Consider the following 18,793-nt stretch of genomic DNA (forward strand, 5'->3'; position numbering starts at 1 on the left):
TGTAAAATACCTTGTTACTGCTTTCATGCTTTGAGAGTAAAAAAAAAAGTTTGTCATTTATTTTTAATCTTTTAATGTTTTCATGCACTAAATTGGCTTTTCTTAGTTTGCAGGTTCTGTTATGTTTCTTTCCTACCCAGGAGCACTTTTGATGTCTTTAAGCAGTTGACAAAACAGTGCTAAGGTGTAGTATCAATGAAAAGGGGCACTGCAGAGAGCTGGAGACAAAAGGATCCACTTGATTGTAATACATGCGGAGTTTTGACAAAACTCCTTGTGCGATACCTGAGACTATTATACACGTGAAGAGTTTTTACTTTTAGGTTCTTTTAAAAAAAAGATAAATACAATTCTCACCTTCTGTTATCTTTTTTTTTTTTTTTTTTCCCCTAATCAGGACAGAATTTTACCCTAAGGCAGTTAGGAGTTTGTGAACCAGCAACTCGTCGAGGACTGGCATTTTGTGCGGAAATGGGGCTCCCCCACAGAGGTTACTCTATCAGTGCAGGGTCAGATGCTGATACTGAAAATGAAGGAGTGATGTCTCCAGAGCATGCCATGAGACTTTGGGGCAGGGGGGTCAAATCAGGGCGCAGTTCCTGTCTGTCGAGCCGTTCCAACTCAGCCCTCACTCTGACTGATACCGAACACGAAAACAAGTCCGACAGTGAAAATGGTAAGTTCTTACGCATATGCCCATATATAAATCAACGTTTTATTTGCTGTTTTGGTTTACACTTGATAATTTTAAATCATTCAAGCAATGGCCTTGTGTTATTTATCTTCCCCCTTACTCTGCCCCTTGAAAAGTCGATACTCAGTATCAGTTGTAACTAATGCAAGCTTTGGGTGTGATGTTTTAGCTGTAATTTTGAAAGAGTTTAATAATGAAAAAGATTAGCTCTGTTTTATCTCAGGCCATGTCACCTGTTAGCCTTTGGGAACAGCAAAGTAAGTAGTGATAAAGTTGATCCCCACGACCTGCTTGCAATCAAAGGTTTCTTTGTAAACTCTTCTTCAAGACATCTTGGAGAAGTTGCAGAATCTTAGAATAGAAGAATGAATGCAAAGAGTAGCTTATTAACAGGGCTCATCTGATTGGAAAACATTTGGTTGTGCTTTAAACTTCCTAGTTGAGGACAACAATTTGAATTGTGATGAAGAGGGACAGGTGGCCTTTGATGTGCTTGGGGGACTGGATTACTGTGCAATTAAAATCTGTAAAAAAATCTAAACAGCAGGTTTGTAGGATGTGGGGTATGACCATTGTATATTAAGGCTTAGTGTTTAAATGAAAAGAGGTTAATACAATTGACTGATTCATTTTTAAAGCTTTTCAATTTTTTTTTTACCTCCACTTGATGTTATGAAGAGAACCTAATGTGCTGTTAAATGGTAAATGTCCAAATCTTAGAAAACATTTTATCTTTAACTTCTTTTTATTTGCAGAAGATTTTCAGCTTTACTAGAATTAAAATGATTGTTCTATTAACTTCATGACTTTCTATAAGACAAATTCAAAAGAGGAATACAGAAAAATGAGTAAAAATGAAAATCAGAGTGATGGCTATTGCCTGCATGTCTACACATCATCTTATTAATTTATTAAACCTGTCTGTTCAGCCATACATAAGTCAGAGCAATTTAATTTCTATCCTCTGGCAGCAGCTGTAACACATTGTGGAAAAAGCAATGTAGGGGTGTGTGTATGACGATCCTTTAAAAAAAATGCAGTTTTATTTTAAACTGAAAGCAATAATGTTTACTCCTATCTATTATTTTAATTTCCATTTGAGAAGACAAAACCAAAGCTGTATTTTGGTATTATTCATACTTGTTGCCTTTCCTCTGGTGACTGGTTCTAACTGAAGATGCCTGTGCAAGACGGCTGTCCAAGACAGGATCCTCCTTTTCATATTGGACTTAATGCTGCGTGGTGTCTGAGGAGACAGCTGTCGGTGTTTGCAGGTGTCTTGTCTCATGCTTGGAAAATTTGTTTCAAGTCAGAGGGAAGTTTTGAAAGAGGAGGACAGGAGTACTCGCGTACCTCCTTTTGACAGTGGAGTTTCTGTTGGATGATTCTTGATATTTCAGCTGCAAAGCAATCTAGAATAAACTGTTGAGCAGTCTTGTGATTTTTCCTTTTGAAAGATCTATGCTGAAACAGACTTTCTTGAGTCTTTTTTTATGGTCTTGAAAATATATATTTATACATACACACATGTACACACACAATTTCTTTAGATAGTTGTATCTTTACCAAAGAGGTGACTGCTTCAGAATTATAATAGATTTGTTATACTTTTTAATAAACTTTATAGTTGCATTTTTTTAAAGAAGCAAAGTGCCTGATAACAATATGCCAAAACTTCCGCCATGAGTTCAGAATTAGTGGTTTATTTTATTTTTTAATATAGGAGAAGACTGTGAATGTATTAGAAAAGACATTATTTTGCACTGCTTAAAATTATTCAAGGAATGTCTGATGTTTGATACAACTTCAAAGAAGAGTTTAGTCACTCAAAAGGATTACAGTTGATTTATTTATTGATAGGGAGGCCAGCAGTCAAACTTAAGAAGGTACCGGGACTGCTGTGAGGCTAATGAAATTTTGATGGTTTGAGAGTCCCCTAGGGTTATGAAACATATATAACTCGGACTTTGTCATGGGTCACCATTTCAGTGGAGATGTTACAGAAGTCATGAAAAGCTCAATGTTCTTTGGTATTTTTCCCTGGATTTTTGTTTCCACTGAACATGGAAATTTGGCTGAGAAATGATTCTATACATGTAGTTGGAACTCAGTATGTTAAATGGTCACAGTAGAACAGAAAATATAATTTAAAGCCAGGGAAGCCATATCGTCCCAGCAGGCACAGGTGCTCAAATCAAAGGACCAAACGGCAGGTATTAGTTTTGTTAATTTATGGCCTGAAGTTAATAGTTGTGCTAGTGTACTGTTAAAATCTGACAAATCTGATAAGGCTTTGAAACCAAAGTTAGAACGAATCCTCTGCGCTATGTCCCCCTTTGCTGTGTGTGAAAGCTTCCTGACTGAATTTTAATGGAACTGTTTTACAGGTAGATGCATTTCTATGCAGCATATTTGCCTGTAAGGTAGATAAGGAGTAACAGGTTATGGTGAAAACACAACACCAGATCATACTTTCCTCACTTAAAGGCCTCAGTTTTTGAGCAATCCAATTGTTCACCCAGTAAAACTATTCACTGTTTAAGTAGTTCATTACCATAAGCTGATCTTGTTGGAGTTAATGGGACTATTCACAATGATGGGAACTGTGCCTTATCCTACGGGTTTATGAACGCAGGATTAACCATTTGTTGAATCTACTTCAGATTTTCTGTCTTGCCAGTTAGGCAAGAAAGGAAGTGTGGCATCAAAACACAATTTAATTTCCTTCCTTGTAACCATTGTGTGTATTTGCTCTTCTGAATTAGTTATGGATTGCATATCCCCCAGGAAGGCAAAACTACTCAAGGTTCTATTACGTAATTACAATGAGTAAGTGGAAATAGTTTGTTGAAGATACTAACTTTTACTTGTTGAAGTCTCAATGTTACGTGTCTAAGATCATACAAAACCAACCTAAATTTGTGAATAACATTGCTAGGATTAGAAGTTTCTTTAAACAAAAAATATTGTTTATCATTAAGAGCAAAAATTTAAATATACTAATAACATACCATGAATGCCAGTATTTTTCCATTTTAATTTTTTTTGTTTGTTTTTAGAACACGTTCAGAACAGTTTTCCAAACGTGGGGTTTATAGATGTATTCTCACATCAAAGTTTTAGGTTACGGCTCAGTAAAACTCAGTAAATCATTCTGAAGAGATACATTTTTCTTTGAGCTCATTCAAGTTCCATATATGACTCTTGGCATCGTATTCTGAGAGATTTGTCATGTCAGCCTCCCTGAAGGAGGACCTGCGTCTGTTAATCTGGGCAACGTACCAGTGTCACGTACAGTATGATATATCAGCTGGAACACACTGAGCATGCATGTGCTTCTTCAGGCTTTCTTCTCCATTCCCATTGCAAGTTATTTCATAAATGCTGCATCAAGAAATGTATGTTAGTAATTGTTCTAGGAGCTGTGGCTTTGAAATACAAGCAGCTTGTCTTCTACAAGCTTGCCAGTAACTTTATGTTGTTAAGCTGTTCTAAGATTGCTAAAGCTTGTCTTTTAAACTTGATAAAAATTACACCAGAGTTTGAGCTAGAAGTTACAGTTAGGCTTCAAATGGCCCTTTTGCTTAAAGGGTCAAGATATTTTTTAAGTATATTAGAATCTGCTTATTTATTCAAATTATTTTAAAATCCATTAAACTGCAATCCCAGACTTCATGAGACATCAGAAAGCTAGTAAGCAAAACATGAAAGTTAATTGAGCAAGTTATTCCTAAAGTCTGGCTCCTTATGGAGTTACTTATTATAAAGTTACATGACCAGTTTTGTGTGCACTTTTTGTGCCAGACTGAAACTCAGGCTATGGCAATGATTGTAACTGGAAAGTCACTCATTTAAGACTTAAGCAAGTCCGTGTCACCTTCTATCCCTTTGGAATTGGTATTGCTAGTGCTTCTGAAAGAGCCGGGCCGGATACACGTGCGCCACATAGTTGACTCTGCCCACAGCTGCAAAGACTAGCTGGGCACACAGAAAAGAGTTCTGATGGCACTAGAATGTGGGGGTTTATTTACTTATTTAGTGAAAGTTTTGCTGTGATGGGGTTTGTTGGAAAACCAGAGGGGATCAGAACGTAGAAAAAGAAAAAGAAGAAAGGGAGAGAGGAGTGTGAGATCATGGCCTCAGGCAGTTGTTCTGAATGGGTCAGATAAATGATTTGAAACTTGGACCCATTTTTCACAGATGCAGAAAAGTAGATATTGCTGGTAGAGTGTTCATTATTGAGCATTTCTGTAAAGAGAAAATAACTGTTTATCAGTTCGTGGGCACCTGCTTGCTTCCTCTCCAACTTAGCCAGTCTCTGAATATAGCATTCCTGTGAACCTAATACTCTCTTGTCCTTCCAGAATGATGAATTTACTGGCATTCAGATCTCTGAAAATCAAGAAATACATTGGTAAGATACTTGTAAAGGCATTTAAAATCTGTTCTTTCTAACCCAGTACATCTGTAACACATACTTGAACTCCACATTCTCAAATAATGCACATCATTTCGGGAGTAGTGTTACACTTTTTCACCTGTTTAACATCCTTCTTTATATGAAGGCAAAACTTGGTTTAGATGAACTCTGCTGAGTATGAGCTGCTTGGTACCTGCTAGCCTACTGATCAAAACCAGCCTAATAGATGATGAATTAATATTCATCTTACTGCCATATCACCATTTACAGCTTCTTCACTCTTTCCCACAGTATTCCATCTAGCAATTATCTACCCCTCATTAAGCATGCCAATATCTCTTAAATCCTGCTTTGCTGCTAAAAAATTTCATGACTAGGAAATCAGTCTGTTTTATAGTTGACAGAAGTCAGCTCTGAAATAATATTTGATATCTAAACAGGCATATAAATTTTTCTTTGGTTACAGACACACGGAACAGACATACATACACAAAAAGTAGTCATCTCTGGTTTTCTGCAGTATTATCACAAGTTTTTTGTGGTTATGCCAGTTTTCAGATTCTGTTATATTACGATTGTAGTTCTGTGGATATATTTCAGTAAATCTTCCTAGCGTTCACTGTTAATGCAATTAAAAATCATGTTGGTAATTCCTTTCGCTAGTGGTAGCCAAAGAGGGAACAGCTGGGCTGACCTTTTTCCAGTAACTTTTTGGGATCTCCTGGATTTCAGAGTGTCGCTGAACTTCCTGTTGAGGAAAGGCGTGAGATTCCAAAGGGCCATCTTCATGATGCTTTCATGATGGGAGTCTGGTACAGAACATCAGGCCAGAGGATGACGCTTTTTGGAAACATTTAACCAAATCTTCTGATGTACAGAAACTATAAGGTTAATAACAGCTGACAGCAATAAAATTACAATTGTAATCTGCAGGGAAAACAAATCTAAGAAGAAAACTTCAAAGAATTCATTCTTGGCTGTTAAGCTCCAGTGTTAAGGAGTGGTGAAAGAGGTGTTCAAAGACCAACTGTCACTGCTCAGGATTTCTCCAGAGATCTGAATTTCAAGAAAGAACCATGCAGAAAATGGAAGGAAGGTCAAATTTCTGAGGAGGAGCTTACAAAGATATGATTGGGGAGGTCCAGACGTACAAATAAAATTGAAACATAATCAGCAAGAAAGTGAAGTTGTACAGAAACATGAATACTAAGAAAAGGGAAAAGAGGGAGTTGATTTATTACTTAACAGTGAAGGAAGACTGGTGATATATTGTTGATATATTTTCTTCTGATTGTTTTTGTTTCAGCATGTGCTACCTGAGTAACTGATCACAGAGCTAACATTTATAATACTAAATAAAGGATTAGAGGTTACTTAGGTAAATAAAATTTGTCCTGCATGTGTAGAGTGTCTTCAGCCTCTGGGCTTTTTATGACTCATGTCAGAGAAATCATTGAGGATGGAGATGGTTCTGGAAGGCAAAACCAAACAAATAGAACAAATTCAGAATGAGCAAAGAGAAAGAGGATGAACCTGCCTAATCAGTCAGACAGGAAACATCCTAGAAAAAAATATAAGAATTTTATGCTCTATAACAATAAGCGTGTGTTTATACTAAATGAGTCTTGTCAAGCTGTACTGATTTCCTTCTGTGATAGTGTAAGCCACTCTTTGATAAGGAAAAAGGAGCAGATGTTAACAGTAATAGGTGTTTTGATATTAGTAATGCTTCTGACACTGCCTCACTCCTGACACACTCAGAGACATAGGGTCTAGGTTCATTATTGCAAGATAAATGTACAACTCATTGGAAAAATCCATCAAGAATTATTCTCAGTGTTTCATGAACTGGCAAGTTGAATCAAATAGTACTCCATGTAGTGCCTCAAGATTTTCTTAATGACTTGGATAATGCAACTAGAATGTTGTAATCTTGAAAGAATCGCATACACGTTGTTGGACAGGATGAAAACTGGAGAAATAATTCCACATGAAAAAAATGCAGTTCAGTAAATACAAGTGCAAAGACCTACATTTAAGTGAGAATAACCAAATTTTCCAAATGTGAGAAAGATGTGCTGAATCACAGTCCTTTAGGAAATCATTGAATAAACCAGTTTAGAAGGGACCTTTTGAAGTTATGTGGTTCATCATCTGCTTAGGGCTGGATTGACATTAATTTAGATTAGGTTGCTCAAGGCCTTCTTCAGTTGAGTTTTGAAAATTGACAAGAAGAGAGATTCCACATCATCTCTGGGCAACTGTTTCGGTGCTTCACCAACTTCACTGTGAATTTTTTTTCCACTTTGTATCTATTCAGAGTTTCCCTTGCTGCAGTTGTGACCACTGCCTCAGGTAGTGGAAGTTAGATTTACACCTTTTGCCTTTTCCAGGCTTGCTCAGCTTTTCCTCAAGTTGTATGCTTCAGCACTCCAGTCATCGTGGTCAGTCTCCACTGAATTCATTCCAGTTTGTCGATGTTGTGTAGGAACTGGCAAGTCCCAAACTGAATATTGTGCTCGAGATGTGGTCTTTGAGTGCTGAATAAAAGGGACTAATCACTTCCCAGGATATGCTGGCTCCATTCTTCTGAATGCAACCCAGTATGTGGTTAGACCTTATTGTTGAAAGGGCACACTGCTAAACTCGTTGCCCATGTTAACTCCCCAGGTCCTTTACTACAAAGTTGCTTTCTAGTGGGCTCCCAACTAGTACTGTTAGATGAGGTTATTCTGCCTTTGGAATTCATGAGGTTTTTTTCAGCCAATTCTTACAGCCTGTTGAGATCTCTCTGAAAGGCAGTCCTGCCCTGCAGTGTGTTGATCACTCACTCCAGCTTGGCGTCATCCGCAAACTTGCTGAGGGCACATTCCATACTATTTATTCTCAATATGGTAAATGTACAGACATAAAACAGGATGAGCTGCAATATTAGTCCCTGAGGAATGTGATTAATATTGTCCTGCAGTTGGTCTTTGCACTACAGAACACTTCTTTCAGCCTCTTCATACAACCAGTTTTCCACAGACTAGACTTTGTAGTTTACCCATCCAGTCCATTTCTCTCCAGCTTGGCTACCAGGATGCTGTGGGAGCCCATGTGAGGAAAACAATATCAGCTGCTCTCCCTTTGTCTGATGAGATAATTATCTCTTCATAGAAAACAATCAGGTTGTTTGGATGTGGTTTGCCTTTGGTAAATACACGTTAGCTGTTCTCAGTTGCTTCCTCTTCCTGAAGCTCTGTCCAGGCATACGAAGGATAACTCCTGCAGTGTTTGTTGCATAATCTTCCCTGGGAGACTGGAGTGAGGCTGCCTGCCTCTACTTCCCCACGTACTCCTTGCCCTTCTTAAGGATAACATGACCTTTATCTTCTAAAAAGCCATCAGGAGCCTTCCTCCATTGCCATGAACTTTCAAGGTATCACCGAGCAGCCTTTTAGTGACATTGGTCAGCTCCGCCAGCACCTGTGGGTGCCTCCTGTTTAGTCCCCTGGACTTGTGTGTATGCCCAGCTTGTGTAAGTGGTGCCTGACAGCTCTCTCTTCCTCTGCAGTGCTATGGCTTCTCAACTGTGGCTGAGCTTTGGTTTCCCTGTCCCCTGTCCTGCATGTCAGCTTTGTGTAGAAGGGGAGGTTACAGTGGCAGCTGCTGTGAAAAGCAGACAGAAGTTTCCCATTTGCCTGGTGGACCTGGCTGGGTTTAGGACAGACCCACTGCTGGCTGAGGCTGAGCCAATTGGTGACAGTGATAAGGCCTTCTGTATTTAAGAAGGGGAAAATAAAAAAACAAAAGTGCAGACAGAGTGGGGGAGGTGCGGGCCTTGTGGGCCTCACCCTCTTGCCTCCCTCTGTGCAGCTGTCTGGGCCTGGCCGGGCCCAGCTTAGAGAAGAGAAGAGAGAATATGAGAGGCGTCTGCCTGAGCCTGATGATGAAAAATTTCTTGTGAGAGGAACGGCTGCAGACACCAAGGTCAGTGAAGAAGGAGGGGGAGGAGTAAAATGCCCGTGGCAGAGATTCATCCACAGCCCATGGTGCAGCCCATGGTGAGGCAGGCTGTCCCCCTGCAGCCCATGGAGGCCCACGAAGGAGCAGAGATCCACCTGCAGCCCGTGGAGGACCCCAAGCCGGGGCAGGTGGATGCCTGAAGGAGGCTGTGGCCTGTGGAGGGCCCATGCTGGGGCAGCCGGTTCCTGAGGGGCTGCACCCTGTGGAGAAGGACCCCATGCTAGAGCAGTTTGTGAAGGACTCTGGCCCGAGGGAGGGATCCCATGCTGGAGCAGGGGAGGAGCGTGAGGAGTTCTTCCCCCAAGGAGGAAGGAGCAGCAGAAACAAAGTGTGATGAACTGACCACAGCGTCCGTCCCTTATATCCCCTGTGCTGCTCAGGGGGAGGAGGAGGAGATAGTCTGGAATGAAGTTAAGCCCAGAAGAGAGGAGGAGTGGGAGGAAGGTGTTCTTAAGATCTGTTTTTTTTTCTCTAGCATCATCCTGCTTTGGTTTTATTGTTAATAAATTGAATTAGTTTCCCCAAGTTGAGTCTATTTTGCCTGTAACAGTAACTTGAATGATCACTCTCTGTCCTTATGTCGACCCGCAAGCTTTTTGTTATATGATCTCTTCCTCCATTCCCTTGGAGGGTGGGGAAGGTGAGGAATTATGTTGAGAAAACGAAGGCTATGAAAATATTGCTCTGCAGTTTGCTATAATATTAATATTTGTGTCTTGTTTTTTCTTCTAATTGGAAATGGTTAACTTTCAATAGCTTTTTTTTTCTCTGCTCATTTTAAGTTTGATATAAAAATACTGCTGATCAGCCCCCCCTAAACAAAATGTGTTGTTCTGGATGTGTTTGCTCAAGAAAATAGCTCTTTTTCATTTAAGTTATGTTTTAATTGTGAGGTTGCCATGAAAGCAAAGCATGTTTTGCACATATATAAAGTGATGATATCTGCTGTTTTGATTTGGAATGTGGTTTTGATGTCCTTGAAAAATCACAGTGGTAGCAGTAAATGGTTTTAATTAATGAATTAGAGAGCAACAGATTTGCTGAGTCAGGTTTATTGACGTAATTATCACTGGAATAAAAAGGAGAAAAAAAATTATGAGATTATTTGGTGTTGTCATTTGAAAGCAAGTTTCTCAGCTACCATTTCCTTCATTTCCTGTATAGATGTGTGGATCTGGGGGAGTGTGTACGTATACACATACACCTGTATACAGATATATTTATATATGTTTGTTAGAAGCAAATTAATGGAAGAGGTAAAGTCTATACTGGTTCTATATAAAGTGTAAGCTTATTCATATTCAGTTGTGTTAATGGTGTTTCTTAAGCTTTACCTAATTTTGATTTGAAATAAGATTTTAACTGCATTTACTTGTATCATTAAATATGTCTTTAAAGTAAATACTGGCTGTGCTGTCGTCAGATTATCAGTAGTAATTATAGGTGACAGCCTTTGTATGCTGGTCAAATAACAGTTGGATAAAATTTGTCAAGTTTTTGGGGTGTTTTGTTTTGTTTTTTTACAAAAAGCTGCAAAGGCTTTTGGACTAGATAGCTCTTTAAAACTACCTCAAATTAAACCCATGTAAACACTTATTTTGATGTTCTCTAGATAAAAAGTTTATTTCTTTGATTCAGATGATAATTGTTTTAAATTGTTGCAAGTAAAATTTGAAAATTTATTCCTTTTTCAGTTATTTAAACAATATGTGAATTGAACAGAGCAGAATTTTTTTTTCCTGTATGATGTGTTGCCTGATCTGTTGACAAAATTTAAGCTTTTTTTTTTCTTGATTTAAGGTGGAAAGAAGATGTGGTCTCAAATATCAAGAAAAGAAAAGCTTGTTAAGAAGCTGTGGTTTTGATTTTCATTCAACTCCCTCTCATTCAGTTTACCATTTTCTTTGTAAATTTGTTTTGGTTTTAGTTATCTGTCGCTTTCATTTGAATGTTGTAGAGAAGGAGAAGCATGGTTTTGGCACACTGAATAATTTATTTTTTGCACTCTGTGTTAAACACCTTTCAGTGTCAGTACAAGGGCCTTTGATACCTGCTGCAATAATTGTGGGTTAGTCCAGGTTTCTATATAGTACATGGGAATTTGCAAAATACTTACCAATATGTTGCTTTGGGGTTTTTTTCATATTTTTTTAATTTCACAATTGTGAACCCACAGCATCAGGTTAGGAAAGATGAGGGGGAACAATGTAAATTAATTATGGATTAAATAATGAATATGCAAATGGTTAATAAGCATATCTCTCGTGTCTTCTGTAAGAGCGAGATAGTAGATAACCGTTTGGAGTTTGAAGGTTCTTTGCAGCTGCCATGCCAGGTCTGTGCTGCTGTTGACAAATCCCCCCCTGGGGTACTGTGGCTGCTGACTAGGTACATCTGAGACAAAATGTGAGCATTTCCACCTCTGATGCAATATTCACAGCAGAAAAAGAAGCAACTGACCTGGGAAACTCTTGTTCCAGTTTGTCAGGCCACAACAGAGTTAAGACTGACAACAGCCAGGCTGGACAGGGCTCTGAGCAATCTGATCTAGTTGAAGATGTCCCTGCTCCTTGCAGGGACTAGATGACCTTTAAAGGTCCCTGCCAACCCACACTATTCTATGATTCTTTAACAGGCTAGTTGCTCTCATTGACTACATTATGATGACTTTGTGTCCTTTGTGGACAAATAGATGCATAAATGTGTGTATATGGCTATGTAGGCATATATATGACTATCCTTACAAGACCTTTTCTTAAATAGTTTTACTTTCACAGCTTATACACATGGTTTTCTTATAGATTAAACATGCAGAGTTGAAGATGGGTTTCTTCTTCTAACGACCTAGAAACTTGGAACCGTTTCCATAGTGAATCCATGGGCAGTCATGAGTATAGGCAAAGCAAGTTATTCTGGTGTTACACACTCTGCCACTGTATGCTGGAGAAAGAGATTGATTTTTATTTTTTTTTTTTCCCCAATCACTGGGTTTTTATAAATGTAATACTTCTATAAACTGATTTATAGTTACAAATAAGTTGTCTTGTATAATTGCTGATGACTAATGCTATGGAGTCTCAGTCTACACCTGTGGCAGATGGTCTAAAGAATTTGGATTGCTTTGTCTCTGTACAAAACCTGCATTTCTTTTTGTAGTGGGTTTTACTGAACCAAACTGTATTGGTCACTTGTGCAGTTTGTAGAAAAATAGCAGAACTTAGTAGTCTAAGATCCTTTTTGGCAAGCGTTAGTTCTTGGAGAAGGTTTCAGAGTTGTGTTTTCTGCCTGCTGTTGAAGGTGGGTATTGAATGTATCAAGATAGTTTATGATATTTGAAGTTCTTTTGAATATTCAAAGTTTCTAAGATATCTAGGTCAAAATAACTTTGAAAGGAATGGCTTTTGTCGTCACTGTTTGGTTAAATGGATAGTATCCAGTCTCCCTCCATATAGAGTTAACCAGAATTGTTCAAGCTGCTAAGTTCTTCGTTGTGTGATTGCCGTATGTTTTATGAGATTTATTTAAAATTGCTTAAAAGCTGCATTCAGTGGTGAATTCTGCTGCTTGTTCCCTTAACTGCTTTAGCCACAGAGAACATATGACGTCTTTCATTAACTGTCTTGGCTGCTTGTTTGCTTTCAGTGGAGTTCTAGGAGATTGTTATATTGTTTTGTAAACTCAATATTGCTGGGTCCTGGCTGCTTATGGTAATTGAGATGAGATTAGATGCTTTTGTTAACAGGCCCCAGACTTTAAATTTATGGGGACTAGGCACCATCTGCTCTCAATTAAAGGTCCTGAGCTCTGAAATGAATTCCTTCCATTGGTCCATTAGACTCAATCTTTTGACCTGAAGTCATTATAAGGTTGTATTAGCCTCTCGAGTCTTGGAAAAGTGAGGAGTTCACACAGGGACAGTACTGGATATTCCTTTCAGTTCTTGTATCAGTGTAGTTAGAAGGCAGAAAGGAATGATTGTTTTTCCTTTTTACAGGTGGAGTGAGATTTTTGAAAAGCACCCTGGAGATTTAGAGCTCTCATCCTCATGAGCTGTAATAGGACTTCTGCTCCTAAATCGTATAACTGCTGTTGCCCTGAAAAGTCAAATTAATACAGAGAATGTTGACTAAATTCACAGAAGTGGGTTGAGTGTAAAAGTCCTTTGTTCCCAGACTCACATGTGCTCCTTAGCTGTGTTTTGCCTCAACTGTCTTTCATTGATTCTGTCTGCAGCTGCAAAATGATGGGGGATCTTACCAGAAATCGTGGCCTTAGATTTGTTTCCCTAGTGCTTTTGCTGAATTTATATCTGTCCAGTGGTGTGTAGATGTCTCAGAGAATAAGTAGACGGATGGACAAACTGATTCACGTTTTTGTGGTTCTAATTCACCCCGCTCCCCTGCCTTTTCCTTTTTGTATTTAACTGAAAATTGAGATTTACTGTTTAAAAATACAGCAGGGAATACTGTGGAGTGGGGAGAGCCTATAGTCACAAGTTTTTTAGTTCCAAAAGAAAAGCTCTAAGATGCCAAATAACTATGCTGGTTGTTTAAATTTAACATCAGTTCCTCATACACATGAAAATGTATTTTAAAGGTTTCAGGATCTGGTAGTTCCTCAGCAGAGTTCAGTTTAATTTATACAGAGCTAGTAATTTTCTGGAAGACAGTTTTAAGAGTATTGATTTCGAGACAAAAATCTCTTCAGTGTCTAAGAGTATTTCTGTCTTACCCCAAAATGCAATTTATTATAAAGTTTTGGGATCTGCTAACCGTTAGGCTATGAGTAGAAGCAAGGAAGGAGAGAGTTCATATGCCCGTTTATATTCCTATCTAACAATTCCCATGACATAAAAAATGCAGCAGTGTTTGACTTCATACAGAGAGCAAACAAAGTCAAAGTGACTTCCTTCTCAGCGTGGGAGGGATGACTTGTGACTGCTTCACCTAAGTGTTGCTTGTTGGCAACCTGTCAGCCAGAGGTTAAACTCAAGCATTCAGTTTTTTATAACTCTTCTCAGTATTTTTCTTAAGTTTACCTAACTCTCTGTCCAAGTCATGAATTTCTTATTCATAGGGCAGCCAGGATACTTACCCACTCCCAGTGCTGCCTAGGTTTAAACTTTCAAGGCCGACTGCAGTGCCATTTCCTGCCGCCATCTTGGTGCTGCCAAGGCCGTTTTCTGTAGTTGTGTCACTCCTCTGTTGTTGTTCAGGTTGCCGGAAGATGGCCGTAGCTGCCAGCTGAGCCCTGTAACTACTGGCTGAAAAAGGCTGAAATACATTTTGATGTCCATGGGAAAAACCAGTCTTCTTGCTATTCTAGCAGTTACTTTTTTTTTTTTTTTTTTTTTTTCCACCAAGGCCAAGTCTCCAGGAGACCTGTTGTCTTTAAAAAGTGGGTTTCACTTCTTAAAGATGTAGCCATGTACCAGCTTTTAAATTAGGCTCAAAAACAGCTAGGTAAAAGTATTTCTTTTGTCTGCTACCTGTAAGTAAGAGCTTACAAAGTTTAATAACTTGGAAGATACCTATTTTTCAACATTACCTAAAGAAGAATAATGTTGGAGTCCCCATGATGCTAGGCGTTATTTGTCAAGTGTGGCTTAGATCGCTGTGACACGTATATACATTTTGGAATTCAGTTTTAGTTTGTTGCAAATGCCCAGCCACATTTTTTAAAAGATAAGTTAGAGTTCTTACCTTTTATTTCAAATGTAACATATCGTGTAAAACTATTAAGTGAACTTACACAGAAAATCCTGAAGTATCCACTTCGCATACATTAATAACTGTCTCCTTATCCAGAGAGTCATCTTTGCACTTTGGGGACTTAGGGAACACATTTAAACAACTATAACAATATTGAAAATAAGGCAACAGAGTCCATGTACTTTTAGTTAGCAATTTGCTTTAAAAAAAACTCAAAAATTCATTTATTTCTTGTTTTCTTACTAGTTCTTTGTTCTTTGCAGTATCAAATATATTGATTTTTATGAAAAAGTTAATCGGCTTACCTTTGTTCAGAGTGGATTTCTGTTCCTCTGATCAGCTCTGCACAATTGAATTTTTCATCCTCTTTTCCAAGGTATTTCACTGTTACGGAAAAAGCTTTAAAGATAATTCTGATAAATTATTTCTTTAAAAAAGAATCTACTGCAATGCATTTTTGTTGAGGCTGGAAAGTTAAATGAACTCAAAGATTTCTGTTCTGTTTTCAATGAGAAAGATATCTATGCTTGGTAAATACAACAGATGGTGTCTCTTGGGGAACTGGATTGCATGGTTCCCTGCTAATTCTGGTTACCCCAAAATTCATAATACGAATTTGAAGTAATCATTTAGGTGACATGGTACTATTGATTAATCCAGTTTTCCTTGTGATTTAAAACATTCTAAAGTAGATTTTGAATACAGTACACTAAAAGATATGGAAAAAAATATTTCATAGTCAGATCCAAAAAAGAAATACTTTCTGAATGTTTTTTTATTATACTCTGTAGTTCTACTATTATGGAGCAATGGTTCTCCTCCCCAGAATCTATGAAGAAGCCAGACAGTGTAATATATTTTTATGCAAAAATGTGTGATTATTAAGTTTGCCTTAAGGAACAAACAAACAATGAAAGTATTTAAAAAAAAAAAACAAAACACAAACAACAAACCAACAACAAAACTCAACTGGAAAAACCCCACAACCTTTTTTTCCATTGTGGTCCTCCTTTATTTTTCCTTGTTAAATCAAGCCTGACCTAATCTTTTATGAGTTGTTTTTGTGTCTGTATTACCTCGGGCTGTGCTCTCATCAGACTTCACAAGCTAAGTGGACTTGAGTTTTGGATAGTCTCTGGAAATAATCAAAGAAAACGTTCCATACTCCTGGATGTGATGATAATGGTTCATTATGTCCATTAAATTTAGTGCTGAATCAGTGCTGAATATTCTGCTGTGAGTTCAGGTTGGACTCAGTGTTCTGATCACTTGTAATTACTGAAGCGCAACTGTTAGCTCGGCTAAACTCCAGTCCCTGTGACTTTCGTTCTGCTTATCAGTTTCTTCTGAGCTTTACATGTGGGAAGCCTTCAAAGTATTTGCTTTGAAGTCAGAGATTCTGCAATGAAATCTTGATTTGGTCACTAATTTGCTGTCTCTGCGTTTGCACATTACTGCATCTCTCTGATCTTGTTTTCCTACGAATGAAGATCATAATGCTTGTTTTCTACCAAACTTCCTAACTCTTTTAGCTTCTTGAATAAAATAATTTGAAAAGGTTGGGTATCTTTTTTTTCTATATATGTATGTGTATATATAAAAATAAAAATACATTTACAGTAACTTTTTAAAAGGCATAACTTTTATAAATGAGAAGGGTTTCTGAGTCCTGCAAATAATCTCACTGAGTTTTATCCAGTTAAAAAAAAATAAAATGGATGGAAAAAACCTAGACAATCTCTGGTAATTTCAGATGAGACTGCAGTAAAACTACTCTACAGATTATAAGCAGCTTTAATGTACTTGCTTTTGCGTATTCTGAATAAAGCAAGTAATTTGATATGTTCTTAAAGTGTATATCAAATTGTTACTACTGGAGATGTGTCCTTTCTCTACTTGTTCAAGGGTAAAAAAGCAGAGATGTTACTGCCCTTCCTTTGGTAGCATGCTACTTCCCATTACAGCAGAATACAGCTGAGCCTAGTGTTCTTGTCCAGGCTTTGGCTAAATTGCTATGAACTTTCTGAATTGATTCTTTTGATTTTTTTTTTTTTTTTTTAATGATATCGGTACTCTTAGATCAAGTACTGACATTTTTTCACACCATTTTTATGTTTTCCCTTATCTCCTGTTCAGGGCTTTTCAACCTGAGGCTTCAAATTCTATCAATTCAGTAACAGATTAATTTTCTTTTTTTAGAAAATGGTCACAAGTGTCTCTGTCTCCTGTTTCAGAGGGCTGCACATACTGCAATGCTCCGTGTGCTTGATGTTTTCCCGTATGATGCACAAAGGGTGAGAGAGAGAGAGAGAGGAAGTGAAATCAGATTTCTGGAACTATCTGTACTGATCTCATCAGATCTAAATAAAGCGGTGGCCTTTCCTCCACTCTTCTCCCATCCCACGAAAACCATGGGAACAGTTTGTCGTCAGGTAGACAAGCCAGACTCCATTCTTGCATCAAATGCCACAGTATAGGCAACACTGATTCTTGGAAATGGAGGCAGATGCTTGCACTTTTGGTATCATAGGTGGCTAAGAGGAAGGAACATGCTCAACCATGCAGAGGCATTGAATGGAGCTTTACTCCTTTCCTGCAGCATTTGAGGGAAAAGAAGATGCCTCCAAATTCCAGCAGTGGCAGAAAGTCCCAACATGGCTTGCAGCTTACCAGCCATGTAGGACTGGGATAGCTGAAGCAGCAGCTGGCACTGGAGCGTCTGCCGTTACACGTACTGGTCATGTGTGTATCACTGCTACTCGTTCATGTTTGCTCTCCCTCCCAGATTGATTTTTCTGTGCGAGTATAAGGAAATCGCTGTCTTAAATTTGATTGTTGATACTGTGGAGGGTAAAACCAGGGTTGACAGCACAGATAGCAGCCCTACCTGGTCAGACCATTGCCTTTTTTTGCTCTGCTCTCTGAATGCTTTGACACCATGTGTGCCATGCTGTATTTTGTGTGCAGTACTTTCCCAGTACCTCCTCACTCTACTGTAACCTGAAATGGCCTTGTTTTCTTTTGTTTAGGAGCTGTAGATGATGACGCAGCAGAATTCAGGAGAAAATGCTTGTGTTCATAGTATTTCCTTGTTCTGACATGTAGGATGGCTTTAGCCTGTCAGGTGTCTACATTTGAGAAGATTCGAACAATCCATAGGTTTTTTTGTTAGCCCTTCTCATTTTGGTACTCCCATTCTTCAAACTTTTCTGGTGCACAGCATTTTAACTCGCAAGTCATTTGGCCACATTCTGAGCCTGCAAGAAGTAGTCCATTTGTGATTTCACTGCATGGCCTATAACATATCAATAAAAGGATTTTCCAGACAGCCAAATATTGCAATATGTCTATCAGCTGTGGAAGCACACTTAAGGAGGGACCAAACCGTATGCAGATTGACTGACATTGTCAGAATATCCAACTTGATGGCTGGATCTCATGAACACGTGGAGAGTCTCTGTTCTTTTCCTTGTTGTGACTATTTGCTTCAGATGCAGCAGGCAGACTGAGTAACTTGCAGATACAAGGGATGTGATGTTGGGATGAACTCAAATTACCTAGTCTTTCTTCCTGGAGTTGAAATTTGTCACATTGTCCCACACAGCATTGTTCTGCATCTCATTTTTGTGCCTGACTTCAGAGATCAAGTCCTGAAAAATAACATACTTGGAAGTTAGAAGGATGTGACATTCGTTTATCTCATCTCTGCGAGGAAGCAGTCTGTGTCACAAGGAGATCTTATCATATAAACTTTCTATTTCTGCGTGTTCTGCAGTGATCCAGCATTTTCAAAGTAGTCAAATGATGACTTAGGAGTGGCTGCTGAAGGGGTTTGTGTGGGCAGTGTGAGGGAGGGACCTACCTGTGAAAAATGAATTTGCCACAGAAGAGAATACTAAATTCATAATTTCTGCTTCATTGTGAATTTAGTTTATTGCTGGATACCTTTATTTTTTAGTC

General features: G+C 38.4%; 1 protein-coding gene across 1 annotated transcript in view; it reads left to right on the top strand.

Annotated features, from left to right (window-relative positions):
* The window catches only part of TENM3 (teneurin transmembrane protein 3), a 425,198-nt gene that overhangs the window by 115,968 nt on the left and 290,437 nt on the right, over positions 1-18,793 (top strand). Inside the window, exon 3 of the mRNA XM_086747281.1 lies at positions 398-676. Within this exon, the coding sequence (XP_086603407.1) occupies positions 398-676 (279 nt within the window). The remainder of the gene's footprint in view (positions 1-397; positions 677-18,793) is intronic.

Source organism: Chlamydotis macqueenii, chromosome 4, assembly GCF_036417535.1.
Source record: "Chlamydotis macqueenii isolate bChlMac1 chromosome 4, bChlMac1.mat, whole genome shotgun sequence".
Taxonomy (NCBI): domain Eukaryota; kingdom Metazoa; phylum Chordata; class Aves; order Otidiformes; family Otididae; genus Chlamydotis; species Chlamydotis macqueenii.